General features: G+C 47.2%; 1 protein-coding gene across 3 annotated transcripts in view; it reads left to right on the top strand.

Annotated features, from left to right (window-relative positions):
• The window catches only part of SLC17A5 (solute carrier family 17 member 5), a 108336-nt gene extending 88982 nt beyond the window's left edge, over window positions 1-19354 (top strand). For all 3 annotated transcript variants that reach the window (XM_063916816.1, XM_063916817.1, XM_063916818.1), the window contains exons 10-11: window positions 14148-14238; window positions 16974-19354. In XM_063916816.1, the coding sequence (XP_063772886.1) occupies window positions 14148-14238; window positions 16974-17111 (229 nt within the window). In that variant the 3' untranslated portion in view covers window positions 17112-19354. The remainder of the gene's footprint in view (window positions 1-14147; window positions 14239-16973) is intronic.
• The last annotated feature ends 843 nt before the right edge of the window (window positions 19355-20197 follow it).

Below are 20197 nucleotides of genomic sequence, written 5' to 3'. Positions count from 1 at the left end.
TACATTCCTGTATCCTCTCCTGTCACTCTGGGACGCTGTCACAGTAAACGCCATATTACACCTGGCATGGCGTCTCCCGCGGCCTCCGCCGCCGTCCCTGAACTTCTGCATGCAGAGTGTCTGAGTGGCGATTACGTCAGCCGCGGCCTCCGCTGTGTCCGCGTGGTTGGATGTGCATCTGTCAGCCTGGCGCCTCCTGTCTCCGGTGGCCGGCGCCGCCATTACTGTTTTCATTACCACATGGATTACAAACCAAACTTCCCTCCAAGTGTCTGCATGGGCGCAGCCATCTTGGATTCTGTCAGCTGATCATTTCCACCAATCTGTTCTCAGTATTGATAATCTGCATAATTGCCTAGCCAATCCCTTCCTTGCTGCAGGTATAAATACACTGTGCCTGAGCAAGGAAGGCGTCAGTGCTTTGGTTGTCAAACCTAGTTCCTGTTTGTCTCTCTCCTGTGATTGTCTTCCAGGTTCCAGCTCCTGTCTCAAGACTTCCACCATAGAGACCCGCACCAGCATTCCACCTGCGGTGTAGCCTGACTCTCCAACCCATTGTGGATTCATCTGTTTCCAGCTACAGCCTTACCTGCTTCCAGCTCAGCTTCCAGCAGAGTACAGCTTCTCTTAAAGGGCCGGTGTCCTTTCTACACTTTACCACTCTCCACCGGTATTATTATTTCTCCGCTCTCAAGTTCTACATTTCAGTTCATATTTCATCGCTCCCAAGTTCATTTATTATTTAACTGGTTCCAGCCAGTATCCACTCCGTACTAACAACAGTCTGGTTCCAGCCAGTATCCACAGCAGCTGTTTTATCTTCAGCAACCCAGCTTTTCCTGGAACACCAGCTGGCACAATCCTGGGTTATCTCCATTGCTACAGTCGGGCCTGGTAAGGACTTTCCATCTAGAAGATCATAAGAACTATCTCACACTACCAGTGCCCTGTGGCTCCTGCCATCCTGTAGTACCCAGGAACTGTATTTATTCTTTGCTGACTTTTTACGTTTTCTTTTATTGCTGCTGTGTTGCGGAGTTGTCATAATAAACATCATTGACTTTTATCCAAGTTGTCGTGGTCACGCCTTCGGGCAGTTATTATTCATGTTACTTACATGTCCAGGGGTCTGATACAACCTCCCAGGTTCCGGTACATCTCAGCCCCTACAACTGAGGCTGCCTCCCGTCAGCTCAGGCCCTCAGTTGTGACAGTAAGCACTGACCTAATGAATCCAGCCGGAGACCAGGATCAAGCGGCCAGGCCGATGCAAGAACTGGCAGCCCGACTAGAACATCAGGAGGCTGCACAGGGCCACATCATCCGCTGTCTCCAGGATCTCTCTACTCGGCTGGATGGGATTCAGACAACTCTCCGTGGATCAGGCGCGTCTGGTGCGTCAACCACAGTGACTTCAGCTATAACCCCACCCACCTTACCCATTTCTGCTCCACGTCTTCATCTTCCAACGCCAGCAAAATTTGATGGATCTCCAAGATTCTGCAGGGGATTTCTCAACCAGTGTGAGATTCAGTTTGAGCTACAACCTGGCAATTTTCCCAGTGACCGTACAAAAATTGCCTACATTATTTCTCTTCTCAGTGGCTCAGCCCTTGATTGGGCATCACCGTTATGGGAGAGGTTCGACACCCTGCTATCTTCCTACACTGCCTTCGTGTCAACATTCAGGCGCATCTTCGACGAGCCAGGCCGGGTAACCTCAGCTTCATCCGAGATTCTCCGTTTACGCCAGGGGTCACGTACTGTAGGACAATATCTGATACAGTTCCAGATCCTGGCATCTGAACTGGCGTGGAACGACGAGGCCCTGTATGCTGCATTCTGGCATGGCTTATCTGAGCGTATTAAAGATGAGTTAGCTACCAGAGACTTACCTTCTAAGTTAGATGAGCTAATCTCACTCTGCACGAAAGTTGATTTACGTTTCAGAGAGAGAGCAACTGAGCGTGGAAGATCATCTGCTCCAAAATCTTCTGCTCCTCCTCCTCGTCAACTGTCACCATCTAAAGATGAGCCCATGCAACTTGGCCGTTCCCGTTTAACTCCTGCTGAGCGCCGAAGACGTCTCTCCGAGTTTCTCTGTCTCTATTGTGCAGCTCCGTCTCACACCATTAATGCCTGTCCCAAACGTCCGGGAAACTCCAAATCCTAGCTCGCCAAGGAGAGGGCCGGCTAGGAGTAATGATCTCCTCTCCATCTCCTCAAGATTGTGATCTCCCAGTCTCGCTTCAAGTTGCTCAACGTTATCGGAACGTCATTGCCCTCCTTGATTCCGGAGCAGCTGGGAACTTTATTACCGAAGCCTATGTTAAACGGTGGTCCCTACCCACCGAGAGACTTCCTTCGTCCATTTCTTTAACTGCCGTGGATGGCAGCAAGATTTTTGATGCAGTTATTTCTTTAAGGACTCTACCAGTTCGTCTGAGAGTGGGAGTTCTTCATTCCGAACTTATTTCTTTTTTAGTGATTCCAAGAGCCACACATCCTGTGGTCCTGGGCCTTCCATGGCTCCGTCTTCACAATCCTACAATTGATTGGACGACTACGCAAATCCTGGCATGGGGTTCCTCCTGTGCTGAGACATGTTTGTTTAAAGTATTGCCTGTCTGTTCTTCCTCCCCCAGGTCGTCTGATGTTCCACCTCCTCCATATCAAGATTTCACGGATGTGTTCAGTAAAGCTTCTGCTGATATCCTTCCTCCTCATAGAGAATGGGACTGTCCGATTGATCTCGTTCCAGGGAAGGTTCCACCTCGAGGCCGAACTTATCCGTTGTCTCTGCCTGAGACGCATTCTATGGAGGAATATATTAAAGAGAACCTAGCAAAGGGGTTCATTCGACCTTCTTCTTCTCCAGCCGGCGCAGGCTTCTTTTTTGTAAAAAAGAAAGATGGTGGTCTGCGGCCGTGCATCGACTACAGAGGTTTGAACGACATTACCATCAAGAACCGTTATCCTTTACCCCTGATTACTGAGCTCTTTGACAGAGTTAGCGGAGCTACCATCTTTACAAAGCTGGACTTGCGAGGTGCATACAATCTCATCCGGATCCGTGAGGGTGACGAGTGGAAGACCGCCTTTAACACCCGTGACGGACATTATGAGTACCTCGTCATGCCCTTCGGATTGAGCAATGCTCCAGCTGTCTTCCAGCATTTTGTCAATGAGATCTTCAGAGACATTCTATACCGTCATGTCGTGGTCTATCTAGACGATATCCTCATTTTTGCCAACGATTTAGAGGAACATCGTTTTTGGGTTAAAGAGGTTCTGTCCCGTCTCCGTGTCAATCATCTCTATTGCAAATTAGAAAAATGCGTCTTTGAAGTCAAGTCCATTCCGTTTCTAGGGTACATTGTGTCCGGTTCCGGACTAGAGATGGATCCTGAGAAACTACAAGCAATCCAAAATTGGCCGGTACCCTTAACCCTCAAAGGGGTTCAGAGGTTCTTAGGGTTCGCCAACTATTACCGAAAGTTTATACGAGACTTTTCCACCATTGTGGCGCCTATTACTGCTTTCACTAAGAAGGGTGCTAACCCGTCCAAGTGGTCTGAAGAAGCCATGCAAGCATTTCATCTTTTAAAACAAAGGTTCATCTCTGCGCCTGTTCTGAAACAGCCTGACATCGACTCTCCTTTCATCTTAGAGGTGGATGCCTCCTCCGTTGGAGTAGGAGCGGTGTTATCTCAGAGGGCTAAAGATGGCCATTTACACCCTTGCAGTTTCTTCTCCCGGAAGTTCTCCCCAGCTGAGCGCAACTATGCCATTGGCGACCAGGAGTTGCTAGCCATCAAGCTCGCTCTAGAAGAGTGGAGGTATCTGTTGGAGGGAGCTTCTCATTCAATCACCATACTTACAGACCACAAGAACCTTTTATACCTGAAGGGCGCACAATGTGTCAACCCTCGTCAGGCCAGATGGGCACTTTTCTTTTCCAGGTTCGACTTTAAACTCCAGTTCTGTCCGGGCTCTCAGAATCGCAAGGCCGATGCCCTTTCCCGCTCATGGGAGCAAGAAAATGAGTCAGAGTCTTCAGACAAGCATCCTATTATAAATCCGTTGGCATTCTCCACGGTAGGGATGGACTCTACGCCCCCATCAGGGAAAAGTTTTGTGAAGCCGATGCTAAGGAAGAAGCTCATGCATTGGGCCCATGCTTCCCGTTTTGCCGGACATACAGGTATCCAAAAAACCCTGGAGTTTATCTCTAGGTCCTATTGGTGGCCAACTCTGAAAAAGGACGTCTTGGAGTTTATTGCATCTTGCCCAAAGTGTGCCCAACATAAAGTATCCCGCCAGTCGCCTGCGGGGCAACTGGTTCCACTTTCCGTTCCCCGTCGACCATGGACCCACTTGTCGATGGATTTCATTACAGACTTACCCATGTGCAACAAGTTCAATACCATCTGGGTGGTAGTTGACCGGTTCACCAAGATGGCACACTTCATTCCTCTCACCGGTCTTCCGTCAGCTTCCAAGTTGGCTCAAGTATTCATACAAGAGATCTTCCGACTCCACGGTCTTCCTGAAGAAATTATCTCAGATCGAGGAGTTCAATTCACAGCCAAATTCTGGCGAAGTTTATGTCAAGTCCTCCAAGTCAAGCTAAAGTTTTCCACGGCTTACCATCCTCAGACCAGTGGTCAAACCGAGAGGGTGAATCAGGACTTGGAGGCCTTCCTCCGCATCTATGTGTCCTCCTCTCAAGATGACTGGGTTCAATTACTTCCCTGGGCCGAGTTCTGTCATAACAACCAGTATCATTCTTCATCTGCTTCAACACCATTCTTCACTAACTTTGGATTCCACCATAAAGTCCCTGAGTTCCAACCGCTTCCAGCAACTTCTGTCCCCGCAGTGGATATCACCTTGCATCAGTTTGCCAATATCTGGAAGAGCGTACGATCAGCTCTGCTCAAGGCATCGTTCAGGTACAAGAAGTTTGCGGATAAGAAGCGTCGAGCAGTTCCTGCTCTCAAGGTGGGTGATCGGGTATGGTTATCCACGAAGAATTTGAGGTTAAGAGTTCCCAGTATGAAGTTTGCACCTCGCTATATCGGTCCTTTCAAGATTGAACAAGTCATCAATCCTGTTGCTTACAGACTCCAGTTGCCTCCCTTCTTAAAAATACCCAGGACATTCCATGTTTCCCTGTTGAAACCGCTGATCTTGAATCGGTTTCATTCCTCACTTCCTCCAACTCCGAAAGTCCAAACTCAACGAGGCGTTGAGTATGAAGTGGCCAAGATCCTGGACTCACGTCACCGTTACGGTCAACTACAATATCTTATTGACTGGAAAGGTTATGGTCCTGAGGAACGTTCATGGACCAATGCTTCTGATGTCCATGCTCCTGCCTTGGTCCGGAGATTCCATTCCAAGTTTTCTCAAAAGCCAAAGAAGTGTCCTGGGGCCACTCCTAAAGGGGGGGGTGCTGTCACGATCCGGGTATCTGGACGCCATTTCTTACCCATCAGATGCCTCCTAAGGCTGGCTCAGCGCTCCAGGACCGGATTCCATCTGTTATCCTGATGTGTACATTCCTGTATCCTCTCCTGTCACTCTGGGACGCTGTCACAGTAAACGCCATATTACACCTGGCATGGCGTCTCCCGCGGCCTCCGCCGCCGTCCCTGAACTTCTGCATGCAGAGTGTCTGAGTGGCGATTACGTCAGCCGCGGCCTCCGCTGTGTCCGCGTGGTTGGATGTGCATCTGTCAGCCTGGCGCCTCCTGTCTCCGGTGGCCGGCGCCGCCATTACTGTTTTCATTACCACATGGATTACAAACCAAACTTCCCTCCAAGTGTCTGCATGGGCGCAGCCATCTTGGATTCTGTCAGCTGATCATTTCCACCAATCTGTTCTCAGTATTGATAATCTGCATAATTGCCTAGCCAATCCCTTCCTTGCTGCAGGTATAAATACACTGTGCCTGAGCAAGGAAGGCGTCAGTGCTTTGGTTGTCAAACCTAGTTCCTGTTTGTCTCTCTCCTGTGATTGTCTTCCAGGTTCCAGCTCCTGTCTCAAGACTTCCACCATAGAGACCCGCACCAGCATTCCACCTGCGGTGTAGCCTGACTCTCCAACCCATTGTGGATTCATCTGTTTCCAGCTACAGCCTTACCTGCTTCCAGCTCAGCTTCCAGCAGAGTACAGCTTCTCTTAAAGGGCCGGTGTCCTTTCTACACTTTACCACTCTCCACCGGTATTATTATTTCTCCGCTCTCAAGTTCTACATTTCAGTTCATATTTCATCGCTCCCAAGTTCATTTATTATTTAACTGGTTCCAGCCAGTATCCACTCCGTACTAACAACAGTCTGGTTCCAGCCAGTATCCACAGCAGCTGTTTTATCTTCAGCAACCCAGCTTTTCCTGGAACACCAGCTGGCACAATCCTGGGTTATCTCCATTGCTACAGTCGGGCCTGGCAAGGACTTTCCATCTAGAAGATCATAAGAACTATCTCACACTACCAGTGCCCTGTGGCTCCTGCCATCCTGTAGTACCCAGGAACTGTATTTATTCTTTGCTGACTTTTTACGTTTTCTTTTATTGCTGCTGTGTTGCGGAGTTGTCATAATAAACATCATTGACTTTTATCCAAGTTGTCGTGGTCACGCCTTCGGGCAGTTATTATTCATGTTACTTACATGTCCAGGGGTCTGATACAACCTCCCAGGTTCCGGTACATCTCAGCCCCTACAACTGAGGCTGCCTCCCGTCAGCTCAGGCCCTCAGTTGTGACAGTATGAGGACGATGTTGGTGTGGAGGCAGAGCAATTGCCGATAATGGTGATGTCACCCCCCAGGGAGTCGACACCGGAATGGATGGCTTTGTTTATGGAATTACGTGATAATGTCAGCACATTACAAAAATCAGTTGACGACATGAGACGGCCGGAAAACCAGTTGGTACCTGCCCAGGCGTCTCAGACACCGTCAGGGGCTGTAAAACGCCCTTTACCTCAGTCGGTCGACACAGACCCAGACACGGACACTGAATCTAGTGTCGACGGTGAAGAAACAAACGTATTTTCAAGTAGGGCCACACGTTATATGATCACGGCAATGAAGGAGGCTTTGCATATCTCTGATACTGCAAGTACCACAAAAAGGGGTATTATGTGGGGGGTGAAAAAACTACCTGTAGTTTTTCCTGAATCAGAGGAATTGAATGATGTATGTGATGAAGCGTGGGATAGAAAAGTGCTAATTTCAAAAAAGTTATTGGCATTATACCCTTTCCCGCCAGAGGTTAGGGCGCGCTGGGAAACACCCCCTAGGGTGGATAAGGCGCTCACACGCTTATCAAAACAAGTGGCGTTACCGTCTCCTGATACGGCCGCCCTCAAGGATCCAGCTGATAGGAGGCTGGAAACTACCCTAAAAAGTATATACACACATACTGGTGTTATACTGCGACCAGCCATCGCCTCAGCCTGGATGTGCAGTGCTGGGGTGGTCTGGTCGGATTCCCTGACTGAAAATATTGATACCCTGGATAGGGACAGTATTTTATTGACTATAGAGCAATTAAAGGATGCTTTTCTTTATATGCGAGATGCTCAGAGGGATATTTGCACTCTGGCATCGAGAGTAAATGCGATGTCCATATCTGCCAGAAGAAGTTTATGGACGCGACAGTGGTCAGGTGATGCGGATTCTAAACGACATATGGAAGTATTGCCGTATAAAGGGGAGGAATTATTTGGCGTCGGTCTATCGGATCTGGTGGCCACGGCAACTGCCGGAAAATCCACCTTTTTACCTCAGACCCCCTCCCAACAGAAAAAGACACAGTCTTTTCAGCCGCAGTCCTTTCGGTCCTATAAGAACAAGCGGGCAAAAGGACAGTCATATCTGCCCCGGGGCAGAGGAAGGGGTAAGAGAGGACAGCAAGCAGCCCCTGCCCAGGAACAGAAGCCCTCCCAGGGTTCTGCAAAGCCCTCAGCATGACGCTGGGGCTTTACAAGCGGACTCAGGAGCGGTGGGGGGTCGACTCAAGAATTTCAGCGCACAGTGGGCTTGCTCACAGGTGGACCCCTGGATCCTGCAGGTAGTATCTCAGGGTTACAGGTTGGAATTCGAGAAGTCTCCCCCTCGCCGGTTCCTAAAGTCTGCTTTGCCAACGTCTCCCTCAGACAGGGCGACGGTATTGGAAGCCATTCACAAGCTGTTTTCTCAGCAGGTGATAGTCAAGGTACCCCTCCTACAACAAGGAAAAGGGTATTACTCCACGCTATTTGTGGTACCGAAGCCGGACGGCTCGGTAAGACCTATTCTAAATCTGAAATCTTTGAACCTGTACATACAGAAATTCAAATTCAAGATGGAGTCACTCAGAGCAGTGATAGCGAATCTGGAAGAAGGGGACTTTATGGTGTCCCTGGACATAAAGGATGCTTACCTGCATGTCCCAATTTGCCCTTCACATCAAGGGTACCTCAGGTTCGTGGTGCAAAACTGTCATTATCAGTTTCAGACGCTGCCGTTTGGATTGTCCACGGCACCTCGGGTCTTTACCAAGGTAATGGCCGAAATGATGATTCTTCTTCGAAGAAGAGGCGTATTAATTATCCCTTACTTGGACGATCTCCTGATAAGGGCAAGGTCCAGAGAACAGCTGGAGGACGGAGTAGCACTAACCCAATTAGTGCTGCAACAACACGGGTGGATTCTGAATTTTCCAAAATCTCAGTTGACACCGACAACACGTCTGCTGTTCCTGGGAATGATTCTGGACACGGTTCAGAAAAAGGTGTTTCTTCCGGAGGAGAAAGCCAAGGAGTTATCCAAACTTGTCAGGAACCTCCTAAAACCAGGAAAAGTGTCTGTGCATCAATGCACAAGAGTCCTGGGAAAGATGGTGGCTTCTTACGAAGCGATTCCATTCGGCAGATTCCACGCACGAACTTTTCAGTGGGATCTGTTGGACAAATGGTCCGGATCGCATCTGCAGATGCACCAGCGGATAACCTTATCACCACGGACAAGGGTGTCTCTTCTGTGGTGGTTGCAGAGTGCTCATCTGTTAGAGGGCCGCAGATTCGGCATACAGGACTGGGTCCTGGTGACCACGGATGCCAGTCTGAGAGGCTGGGGAGCGGTCACACAGGGAAGAAACTTCCAGGGAGTATGGTCAAGCCTGGAGATGTCTTTTCACATAAATATACTGGAGCTAAGAGCGATTTACAATGCTCTAAGTCTGGCAAAACCCCTGCTTCAGGGTCAGCCGGTGTTGATCCAGTCGGACAACATCACGGCAGTCGCCCACGTAAACAGACAGGGCGGCACAAGAAGCAGGACAGCAATGGCAGAAGCTGCAAGGATTCTTCGCTGGGCGGAAGATCATGTGATAGCACTGTCAGCAGTGTTCATTCCGGAAGTGGACAACTGGGAAGCAGACTTCCTCAGCAGACACGATCTACACCCGGGAGAGTGGGGACTTCATCCAGAAGTCTTCCACATGATTGTGAACCGTTGGGAAAAACCAAAGGTGGATATGATGGCGTCCCGCCTCAACAAAAAACTGGACAGGTATTGCGCCAGGTCAAGAGACCCTCAGGCAATAGCTGTGGACGCTCTGGTAACACCGTGGGTGTTCCAGTCAGTGTATGTGTTCCCTCCTCTGCCTCTCATACCAAAAGTACTGAGAATTATACGGCAAAGGGGAGTAAGAACGATACTCGTGGCTCCGGATTGGCCAAGAAGAACTTGGTACCCGGAACTTCAAGAGATGCTCACGGAGGATCCGTGGCCTCTACCTCTAAGACGGGACCTGCTTCAGCAGGGACCGTGTCTATTCCAAGACTTACCGCGGCTGCGTTTGACGGCATGGCGGTTGAACGCCGAATTCTAAGGGAAAAAGGCATTCCGGAAGAGGTCATTCCTACACTGGTAAAAGCCAGGAAGGAGGTGACTGCACAACATTATCACCGCATTTGGAGAAAATATGTTGCGTGGTGTGAGGCCAGGAAGGCCCCCACGGAGGAATTTCAACTGGGTCGATTCCTACATTTCCTGCAAACAGGATTGTCTATGGGCCTCAAATTGGGGTCCATTAAGGTTCAAATTTCGGCCCTGTCGATTTTCTTCCAGAAAGAATTGGCTTCAGTTCCTGAAGTCCAGACTTTTGTAAAAGGAGTACTACATATACAGCCCCCGTTTGTGCCCCCAGTGGCACCGTGGGATCTTAATGTAGTTTTGGATTTTCTCAAATCCCATTGGTTTGAGCCACTCAAATCGGTGGAGTTGAAATATCTTACATGGAAAGTAACCATGCTACTGGCCCTGGCTTCAGCCAGGAGAGTATCAGAATTAGCGGCTTTATCATATAAGAGCCCATATCTGATTTTCCATTCGGACAGGGCAGAACTGCGGACGCGTCCTCATTTTCTGCCTAAGGTGGTGTCAGCGTTTCACCTGAACCAGCCTATTGTGGTGCCTGCGGCTACTAACGATTTGGAGGATTCCAAGTTGTTGGACGTGGTCCGGGCATTGAAAATATATATTTCAAGAACGGCTGGAGTCAGAAAGTCTGACTCGCTGTTTATATTGTATGCACCCAACAAGCTGGGTGCTCCTGCTTCTAAGCAGACGATTGCTCGTTGGATTTGTAACACAATTCAACTTGCACATTCTGTGGCAGGCTTGCCACAACCAAAATCTGTCAAGGCCCATTCCACAAGGAAAGTGGGCTCATCCTGGGCGGCTGCCCGGGGGGTCTCGGCGTTACAACTCTGCCGAGCTGCTACGTGGTCGGGGGAGAACACGTTTGTAAAATTCTACAAATTTGATACCCTGGCTAAAGAGGACCTGGAGTTCTCTCATTCGGTGCTGCAGAGTCATCCGCACTCTCCCGCCCGTTTGGGAGCTTTGGTATAATCCCCATGGTCCTGACGGAGTCCCCAGCATCCACTTAGGACGTCAGAGAAAATAAGATTTTACTTACCGGTAAATCTATTTCTCGTAGTCCGTAGTGGATGCTGGGCGCCCATCCCAAGTGCGGATTGTCTGCAATACTTGTACATAGTTATTGTTACAAAAAAATCGGGTTGTTATTGTTGTGAGCCGTCTGTTCAGAGGCTCCTACGTTTGTCATACTGTTAACTGGGTTCAGATCACAAGTTGTACGGTGTGATTGGTGTGGCTGGTATGAGTCTTACCCGGGATTCAATATCCTTCCTTATTGTGTACGCTCGTCCGGGCACGGTATCCTAACTGAGGCTTGGAGGAGGGTCATGGGGGGAGGAGCCAGTGCACACCACCTGATCCTAAAGCTTTACTTTTGTGCCCTGTCTCCTGCGGAGCCGCTATTCCCCATGGTCCTGACGGAGTCCCCAGCATCCACTACGGACTACGAGAAATAGATTTATCGGTAAGTAAAATCTTATTTAATATTGCATCACGAGGATGAATCCACAATGAGGTTTTGGGACATACATTACGAAAAAGCTTTATCCCAGCGATGTGACCGCATCAGGGTTTCGCAAAGGTGAAAATCTTCATTTTCTGTCCTGTCCAGTAAGGCAATGCATAGTGTGGAGATGGAGCATACAGCATGTGTGTGTGTGATAGGACACAGGCTGCTGGCATAAAGAAAATAGTTGTTTAGAATAAAAAATTATAGAAATAAACATACCTTCACCCGGGGATCTCTGATCAGTGGTCTGCTTCAGTAACCCAATCAACTGAGCTGTGTGGTCAGCTGAGATGCCGACCAGGACTTTCATTGCACCTCAGCTGACAACATAACTTCAGCTGATCAGGATACAACAACGGCCCACCGATCAGAGATCCCTGGGTGCAGGTAAGCTATATAACAATACATGTGTGTATGGTGTATGTGTGTGTGTGAATATGTGTGTATGTATGTGTGTGTGTGTGTATATATATATATATATATATATATATATATATATATCATACACACACACACACACACACACACACACACAGAACCCTGCACTCTCCTTTGCAGCTTCATTCACCTTAATGCTTTAGTATACACCTGAATAAACAATGGGGTTTTGGTTTATGAATTGTACAATGCATGTAAGCTTGTGGTCCACTCCACGGGACCCCATTTCACCGCAAGTCCTACTCTTGCATAAACTTTCACATAGATTTTTTTTTTTTAGGTACCTGGCTACTGCTGTCTCATAGGGCAAAATGTGCTTACCTAGTTTAAAGCTTACCTGCCACACTTATGGCTTTTAAAAGGCAAGACAGTCACCAACACAACTAACACAACTACACAAGTGTGCTTACCTGGTTTACATCTCACCTGTCAACAGACTGGTGTTGGCAGGTGAGCAGTTCATAAAGCAAAACCCCATTGTTTATTCAGGTGTATACTAAAGCATTAAGGTGAATGAAGCTGCTAAGGAGAGAGCAGGGTTCTCTGTATAGGTACATCTGAGTTAGGTAGTCACAGCCCACCGCACCCCAACCTAGGGGTGGGGAGTACATGAGCGCACCCCTCTCCTGGGAATGGTGAGTGCAGTGGATCCCCGTGTGCGTATATGTGTGTATAATTTTATTATTATTATTATCTATTTTCTGTATGCATGCAGCCTGTTGTCTATGAGGGATGTAGTTACAATGCTGACGGACGGGATCCTGGCGGCCAAAATACCGACGCCGGAATCCCGACCGGTGGCACAATGCCGGCATCAAAATCCCGACAGGGATCAGGAACTTCCAGGAGGTTAAGTTTAGACATTAGAAGGGGCGTTAGGGAGCAGGGACGGGAAGGGGGTTGTAAGGTACCAGGGAGGTGGGGTTAGGGTTAGGCACTTACAAGGGGAGGTTAGGTTTAGGCAGCGGGGAAGGGAGGGTTAGGGTTAGGCACCACCAGGGAGGGTTAGGGTAGGGTCATGGGAGGGTTAGGGTACTTTTTGGGTGGCAGTCTGTATTCTAATGGTCGGGATGCCACTGTCTGCATTCTGACCGCCGGCATCCCTTTCATTGGTATATCATACCGGATCCGTCTGTGATACACACAGGCTGATCACAGATGCCACCTTCGGTATCTGCTCTGCTTGTCAGATGTCAGGAAGGGCAGAGCTATGGGAAACTGACGGAAGCATCTAAAAACATAAGGGCGTATTCATTTAGTGCCATTTTCTTCTGCTAGCCGAAAAAACTGCACTAATTCGACATTAGTGTATTCAATTGCGGGCGTTTTCGGACATTTTGGAATCATTTTTCTCCCATGCCTTTTCAGGTTTTTTTGTAGACAATTCGGCATGGGAGAAAATGGACCCAAAAACGGGCGAACACACCTGCAAATTCGCCAAAACACGTGAATCGGCGGCGAATTCGCCAATCCACGTGGTTTTCGTCCGTGACGGTATTTTCCTCCAGTCGAAAAAACAGCACAGGCATTGAATAGGTTGAATGTAAATTTGACCTATAAACAGCCGAAAAGTGCTGTTTTCCGCCTGGACGAAAGAACCGGCACTAAATGAATACGCCCCATAATCTGAAGATGGCGTTATTTTAGAAGCGCTTGGTCTGAAAACATGTAATGATAGAAGTTTGTTAAATCTGTGCTGATCACATTTCCCATCAGAGTTGATGCAAATTTTAGGATATAGAGGATATTTTTTTTTTTAAATCTCCTCCAAAAGCCCTGTGATAATATTTGTGAAACTAAAATAATGTGAAAAGGGTGAAAAAAAAACCTTCACGTTATTTTAGTTTAAAAAAGATCATCCTAACATGGTTTTGAATTGTGTAAGTCCTGTGATGTCTCTTTCATAATATTAAACATAGAATTTGAAACTGATTTATATTGTTTAATATATTCCATTGCTAACTGCCATTGAAATAAATCTGAACACTTCCCCAATTAGTCTAGGATTAAACATTAGATTAAGTGAGCAGCTAAGCAATATCATTATCGCAACAAAAGAATTACATTTTTGTTGCACCATCTACCATCTAAAAGTTATTGGTGAGAGTTGTAAAGGACCGTGCTTTGTGAGCTTTGATATTGGGGTCTGAAGGAAAGTACGCAGGCACTTGTTAACCATGGACCTTGGCAGTTTTTAATATCGAATTGTAAAAATGAGCAATTTGATTTGAAATAATTTGACCTGATTAATGTTTTGCAGATTTGCTGGGCTGTTACTTGGAATCACAAACACATTTGCCACAATTCCTGGAATGGTCGGTCCAGTTATTGCCAAAAGTTTAACTCATGAAGTAAGTATTGTAATAATAGTAATGTTTCTGTTTCAGTCATGGGATAGTATGTTTACCATAAGTGCAAGTTGAGCTGTAAATAGTCACGCAACATTTTATTGTAAACAGCAAACTTTGAGTGCTCTCCTATTATATGACTATTCCAGTGTCAGAACTTCCAAGTGGTTGACACAGGTACAAAAATATGCTCTTGCCACCCCCCACCCACCTTATTCCACCCCACAGGGAGAGGCAGTGGGTGACAGCGAGCGAGGCTCTGGGTGACGCAGAGGCAGGTGGTGACTGGGTAGTCAGTGGGTAGTAGGGAAGAGACAGGGGGATGCAGGGGAGAGGAAGTGGGTGACAGAGAGAGTGGAAGATGGGGAGAGGAAGCAGGTGGCATTATGTGTTAACACGGTCACAACACCTGAAAACAGGCTATTTATCAAGGATTTATTTTCGAGCCTGCTCAGACTCAAAATATCCCCATTAATGGCAGACTGCGGGCAGCCTTCAGGGCTAATTGAATAGCCCCACTGCATCTATTAGCAGGCTGTAAATTACTATGCCTAATTGAATTCCCTCCTAAATTACATCTCAAACTAGTATTTTAAACAGAAAAATACCCTACATTAGCATGTGATTGTTTAAAAGCTGGTGTGTGTGTGTGTGTGTGTGTGTGTGTGTGTGTGTGTGTGTGTGTGTGTGTGTGTGTGTGTGTGTGTGTGTGTGTGTGTGTGTGTAGGCTTGCACTGATGTATATGTGTGTGGCACCAGTACTGTGTGCATTATGTGTGTAGGCGACGCTGCTGCTGTGTGCATTGTGTGTAGGCGACGCTGCTGCTGTGTGCATTGTGCGTAGGCGACGCTGCTGCTGTGTGCATTGTGCGTAGGCGACGCTGCTGCTGTGTGCATTGTGCGTAGGCGACGCTGCTGCTGTGTGCACTGTGCGTAGGCGACGCTGCTGCTGTGTGCTCTGTGCGTAGGCGACGCTGCTGCTGTGTGCATTGTGCATAGGCAACGCTGCTGCTGTGTGCATTGTGTGTAGGCGACGCTGCTGCTGTGTTCGTAGGCGACGCTGCTGCTGTGTGCTCTGTGCGTAGGCGACGCTGCTGCTGTGTGCATTGTGCGTAGGCGACGCTGCTGCTGTGTGCATTGTGCGTAGGCGACGCTGCTGCATTGTGCGTAGGCGACGCTGCTGCTGTGTGCATTGTGCGTAGGCGACGCTGCTGCTGTGTGCATTGTGCGTAGGCGACGCTGCTGCTGTGTGCATTGTGCGTAGGCGACGCTGCTGCTGTGTGCATTGTGCGTAGGCGACGCTGCTGCTGTGTGCGTAGGCGACGCTGCTGCTGTGTGCATTGTGCGTAGGCGACGCTGCTGCTGTGTGCATTGTGCGTAGGCGACGCTGCTGCTGTGTGCATTGTGCGTAGGCGACGCTGCTGCTGTGTGCATTGTGCGTAGGCGACGCTGCTGCTGTGTGCATTGTGCGTAGGCGACGCTGCTGCTGTGTGCATTGTGCGTAGGCGACGCTGCTGCTGTGTGCTCTGTGCGTAGGCGACGCTGCTGCTGTGTGCATTATGCGTAGGCGACGCTGCTGCTGTGTGCATTGTGCGTAGGCGACGCTGCTGCTGTGTGCATTGTGCGTAGGCGACGCTGCTGCTGTGTACATTGTGCGTAGGTGACGCTGCTGCTGTGTGCATTGTGCGTAGGTGACGCTGCTGCTGTGTGCATTGTGCGTAGGCGACGCTGCTGCTGTGTGCACTGTGCGTAGGCGACGCTGCTGCTGTGTGCTCTGTGCGTAGGCGACGCTGCTGTGTGCTCTGTGCGTAGGCGACGCTGCTGCTGTGTGCATTATGCGTAGGCGGCGCTGCTGCTGTGTGCATTGTGCGTAGGTGACGCTGCTGCTGTGTGCATTGTGTGTAGGTGACGCTGCTGCTGTGTGCACTGTGCGTAGGCGACGCTGCTGCTGTGTGCACTGTGCGTAGGCGACGCTGCTGCTGTGTGCATTTTGTGTAGGCGATGCTGCTGTGTGCATTTTGCGTAGGCGACGCTGCTGTGTGCATTGTGCGTAGGCGACGCTGCTGTGTGAATTGTGCGTAGGCGACGCTGCTGTGTGCATTGTGCGTAGGCGACGCTGCTGTGTGAATTGTGCGTAGGCGACGCTGCTGTGTGCATTGTGCGTAGGCGACGCTGCTGTGTGCATTGTGCGTAGGCGACGCTGCTGCTGTGTGCATAATGTGCGTAGGTGACGATGCTGTTGTGTGCATTGCACCTTAGCCGTGAGCTGACCTTTAGTAAAGTATGGGAGGGCGCAAATTTATAGTTTGCAGGAGGGGGCAAAACACCCTAGCACCGGCCTCACAGTCACACATATGTTCTCAGTTGATATCCCCAAAGTGTTTTCTACGTCCAGATGCCACAGCTCACTGCATATACATGGCACACAGTGTTTTTTTCATTTATCAGCATCAGCAAATTGATTGTAAATCATACTAAAACTAATTGTAATATATTAGTCCCAGCGTTCATGTCAACCGTGCTGCAGTTTGGGGAACTATGCGTGACAATGCTGGATCTGTTCTGCACATGCGCAGACCCACAACAGTCGGAGTAGTATGCAAACAATTAGGTTTGCGTACTACTCTGAATCAGGCCCATTATAAATATGTCAGTAGATTGAAGCCATGATTCCTCCCACTATAGAGTTGTAGAATTATCATACCAATGAGTGATGCTAATTTGTTGTTTTTGTACAGAACACCGTTGCACAGTGGCAAATAGTTTTCTACATTGCTGCTGCCATTAATGTTTTTGGAGCCATCATCTTTGCCATATTTGCCAGTGGTACAGTTCAAGACTGGGCAGTGAGGACTAATAGGGCACAGAGAAGCTAAGGAAGAGATGCACGATCACAGGATGCCTGGGAATACTTCACTTACTGAAAACTGTCCTCAACACTAAGATTGCACTTCAAATTCAAGATGGAGTCCTAGGTTATGAATAAGGCTTTATAAACGTGAGCTGTCCGTAAACAAGACGGTCTTCGCCTGTTTTCACATTTTAGGCAACTCAATATGAATGTCTATTCCAAAGAGGATTCTGAAAAGGGAATTTCTTACTTCAACCACTTACTAAAGACTCAGACAATTTGTACAGATATAACTGTTCTTCTGTTCTCTGTGACACAGAAAGATGTACTGTATATTGCTTCATGTTACAAAGCACAGCATACCCAAGTGTGATACTTATTATGTATTAAGTGCCTTCTGAATTAACAATTGCTACCGTAATCCATTCAATTTGTAAAATTGGTGATCTATCAATCCTACAGTATATGACCCTCTGGGGAAACATCAGCTGTACAGAAATACAAGTTGTTTACATGTGAAGCAAAGGGAATATATAATTATGCATTTAAGTCATAACTAAAGCAAAACGTTATCATTTGTAATGAAGATGACCAACAAACAGAAAAATGTATGTTTTATAGTAAATCAACAGAATAACACTTGTGTGAAAGTGTGCATGTACAAGTCTATTCATGTATGTTATGTTTTGGTTTATCAGAGTCAAAAGCTTGTTTTATGAACTTCACGAACGCACCTTAATGACTTAGAATGAATACCCATGTGTATGAGATGTTGTAGCTTGTAAGATCCCCTGGATGAATGTTATATTGAAGCACAGCATTGTGGTACACACCATATACATTATCATGTAATGTTCACAGGACCTGCTCTACCAGTCAGTGAACCTAGGCAGGGCACCAGGGATGAGGGCGCATGTGTGATACTGTCACTCATTCAGTGTTCCCTGTGGTGTCTCAACATTGGGACCGGCTGCTGAAATGGAGCAGCTGCTTCTTTTCTGTCATGTTAAATGTTGCTATTCCTCCAGGTTGGTAATGATGTCACAGTTCCACAGAAGGTGGAAAGGCATATAGGGTGCCTGCACATGGAATGTTGGTGAAGGGGGTGGTCTTTAGTATGCCGCCAGCCGGGATCCTGGGGACCAGCATACTGGCGCCGGGATCCAGACCGCCAGCATGCCCACACATATTCTACCTCTTAGGGGTCCATGACCCCCCTGGAGGGAGAATAAATAGCGTGGCGTGCATAGCCAACCCGCAAGGGGCCCATTAACGCTCTGTATGCTGGCCCTGGGATCCTGGCCACTGGCAACTCATACTGCACCCCCTTGTAGTATGTTAGTAAAAAAGAAACTTCTATTGTGAAAGCACATAATGTTATATCATGCTGCTCATGTGAATACCTTTTGGCCAAAATATTGTTTTTTTTATTTTATTTTTGGCGGATGAGTAGGATTCCTTTGAAATGCATCATTTTAGAAGGCAATGGAGGAAACGACTGTCTCAGAAACCAATAATCCAGTTGCGTTGTCCAGGCATTCGTGTACAAGCCAAAAGATTCTCATTAGTGGTGTACTGTCTCTGCATGTGTCTGGTATGAAGATTCATTCCTTACCATACATTCAGAAGCAAAAGCTCATACCCCTCCACCGGGTGTAGTATGCATAAAATAGATTATATGCTTTTTTTTTTTTTTTAACAGTGCTTTGTGTAAAGTATGAAAGATCAACTTAAACCTTTTTTCTATTTTATATGAGAGTCAAATATTAATACATTTAATTTCCAAGTTTGTAGACATAATTTTACTCTGTGGCTTATGTGTAAAATGTTATCCATAAGAATAGAACTCAGGCTTATGTGGTTGTTCGTAATGCACTAACAGCGTCTATTGCATGACCTATTCATTAGAATTCATTCCTTTAAGTACAGTGCATACAAGTCTATATTTTTTTGCCATGAAGTATGTTTTCCCAAGTGTAAGTGTTGCATTCCTGGCTAGACGGTATGCTAAATTCCATAGCAATGTTACTTTTTCCTGCATTCATAATGCAAAAAAATGCGTTGTGTGGCAAGTGCAAGAGTACAATGTCATTATAAATGATTCCACATTGTGCCACAAGGTGGCGGTGGTGGTATAAACAGAACATAGTGCCTTCCATGTAAAACTGGTGCAATTTGTGAATCTGTAGTTTCTTTGTCACATTATTTTTATTTTGATAAATCAGTGTAGCAAATTACACTGCAATGCAATAAAAGAAAAAATCCAAACCTTTGTTTCTAAGCTTCTGTACAGAAATGTAATCATGTCTGTATTATTTTTAATGTTATCCTTTCTAGATACTTTCAGAAAACTGTTCAGTCCTACCATTTGAATTTTCATCTCAAAGTACTCACCCAGACCTGTTGATTACCACTTCTCTTGTTACTTCCTCCATTATCCACACTTTAGCTGAACCACGCTCAGTCCACATATCTCGCGTGTTCCCTTTTATACCTTTTTAGATTGTAAGCTTTCACAAACAGGAAGATAATGAGCACTTCTTACATATTAAATGGGTTGGGTATGCGTGACCATCAGCATACCTCCGCCGGCAGCGGAATGCTGACAGGGGGGCGACCGCAACAAGCCCCTTGCGGGCTCGGTTCTATTCTCACTCTGTGTGTGTCGTGGACACCGAGTGGTAATAGTCACTGCTAGACGGCATACCGTCTGTTGGGATTCTCTGGGGGAGGGGTGTAGGGTAGGAGGTGTGACCGGCAGTCTCCTGACACACAACTACATACATCCCTATTAAACAGTGCTACACAAAATGTCCCATTCTAAAAACTGGTTAAAAAAAATAACATAAGAAAGGTACCTTCAAAAAACACAAGAAATAACACTGAATTTAGGAATATAGTTGTGTATGTACATATATATCTGTGAACTGTACCACTCTGAAAGCTAAAGGGGTATTCTACAAAGACATTAACAAGCTCATAAAAATCCTGTGTAAAATGCTAAAATACTTAGTAAACTATTAGCAACATTATTTTACATAGAACATAATCTAGATGTAATAAAGGGATGTTGTTAAATCATTCTGGAACTGTACAGAAGCATCTGCTCTG

This window comes from Pseudophryne corroboree, chromosome 4 (genome assembly GCF_028390025.1).
Source record: "Pseudophryne corroboree isolate aPseCor3 chromosome 4, aPseCor3.hap2, whole genome shotgun sequence".
Lineage (NCBI taxonomy): Eukaryota > Metazoa > Chordata > Amphibia > Anura > Myobatrachidae > Pseudophryne > Pseudophryne corroboree.
Note: the sequence above shows the minus strand (reverse complement) of the source record. Positions and strands in the feature narration are given on the sequence as shown.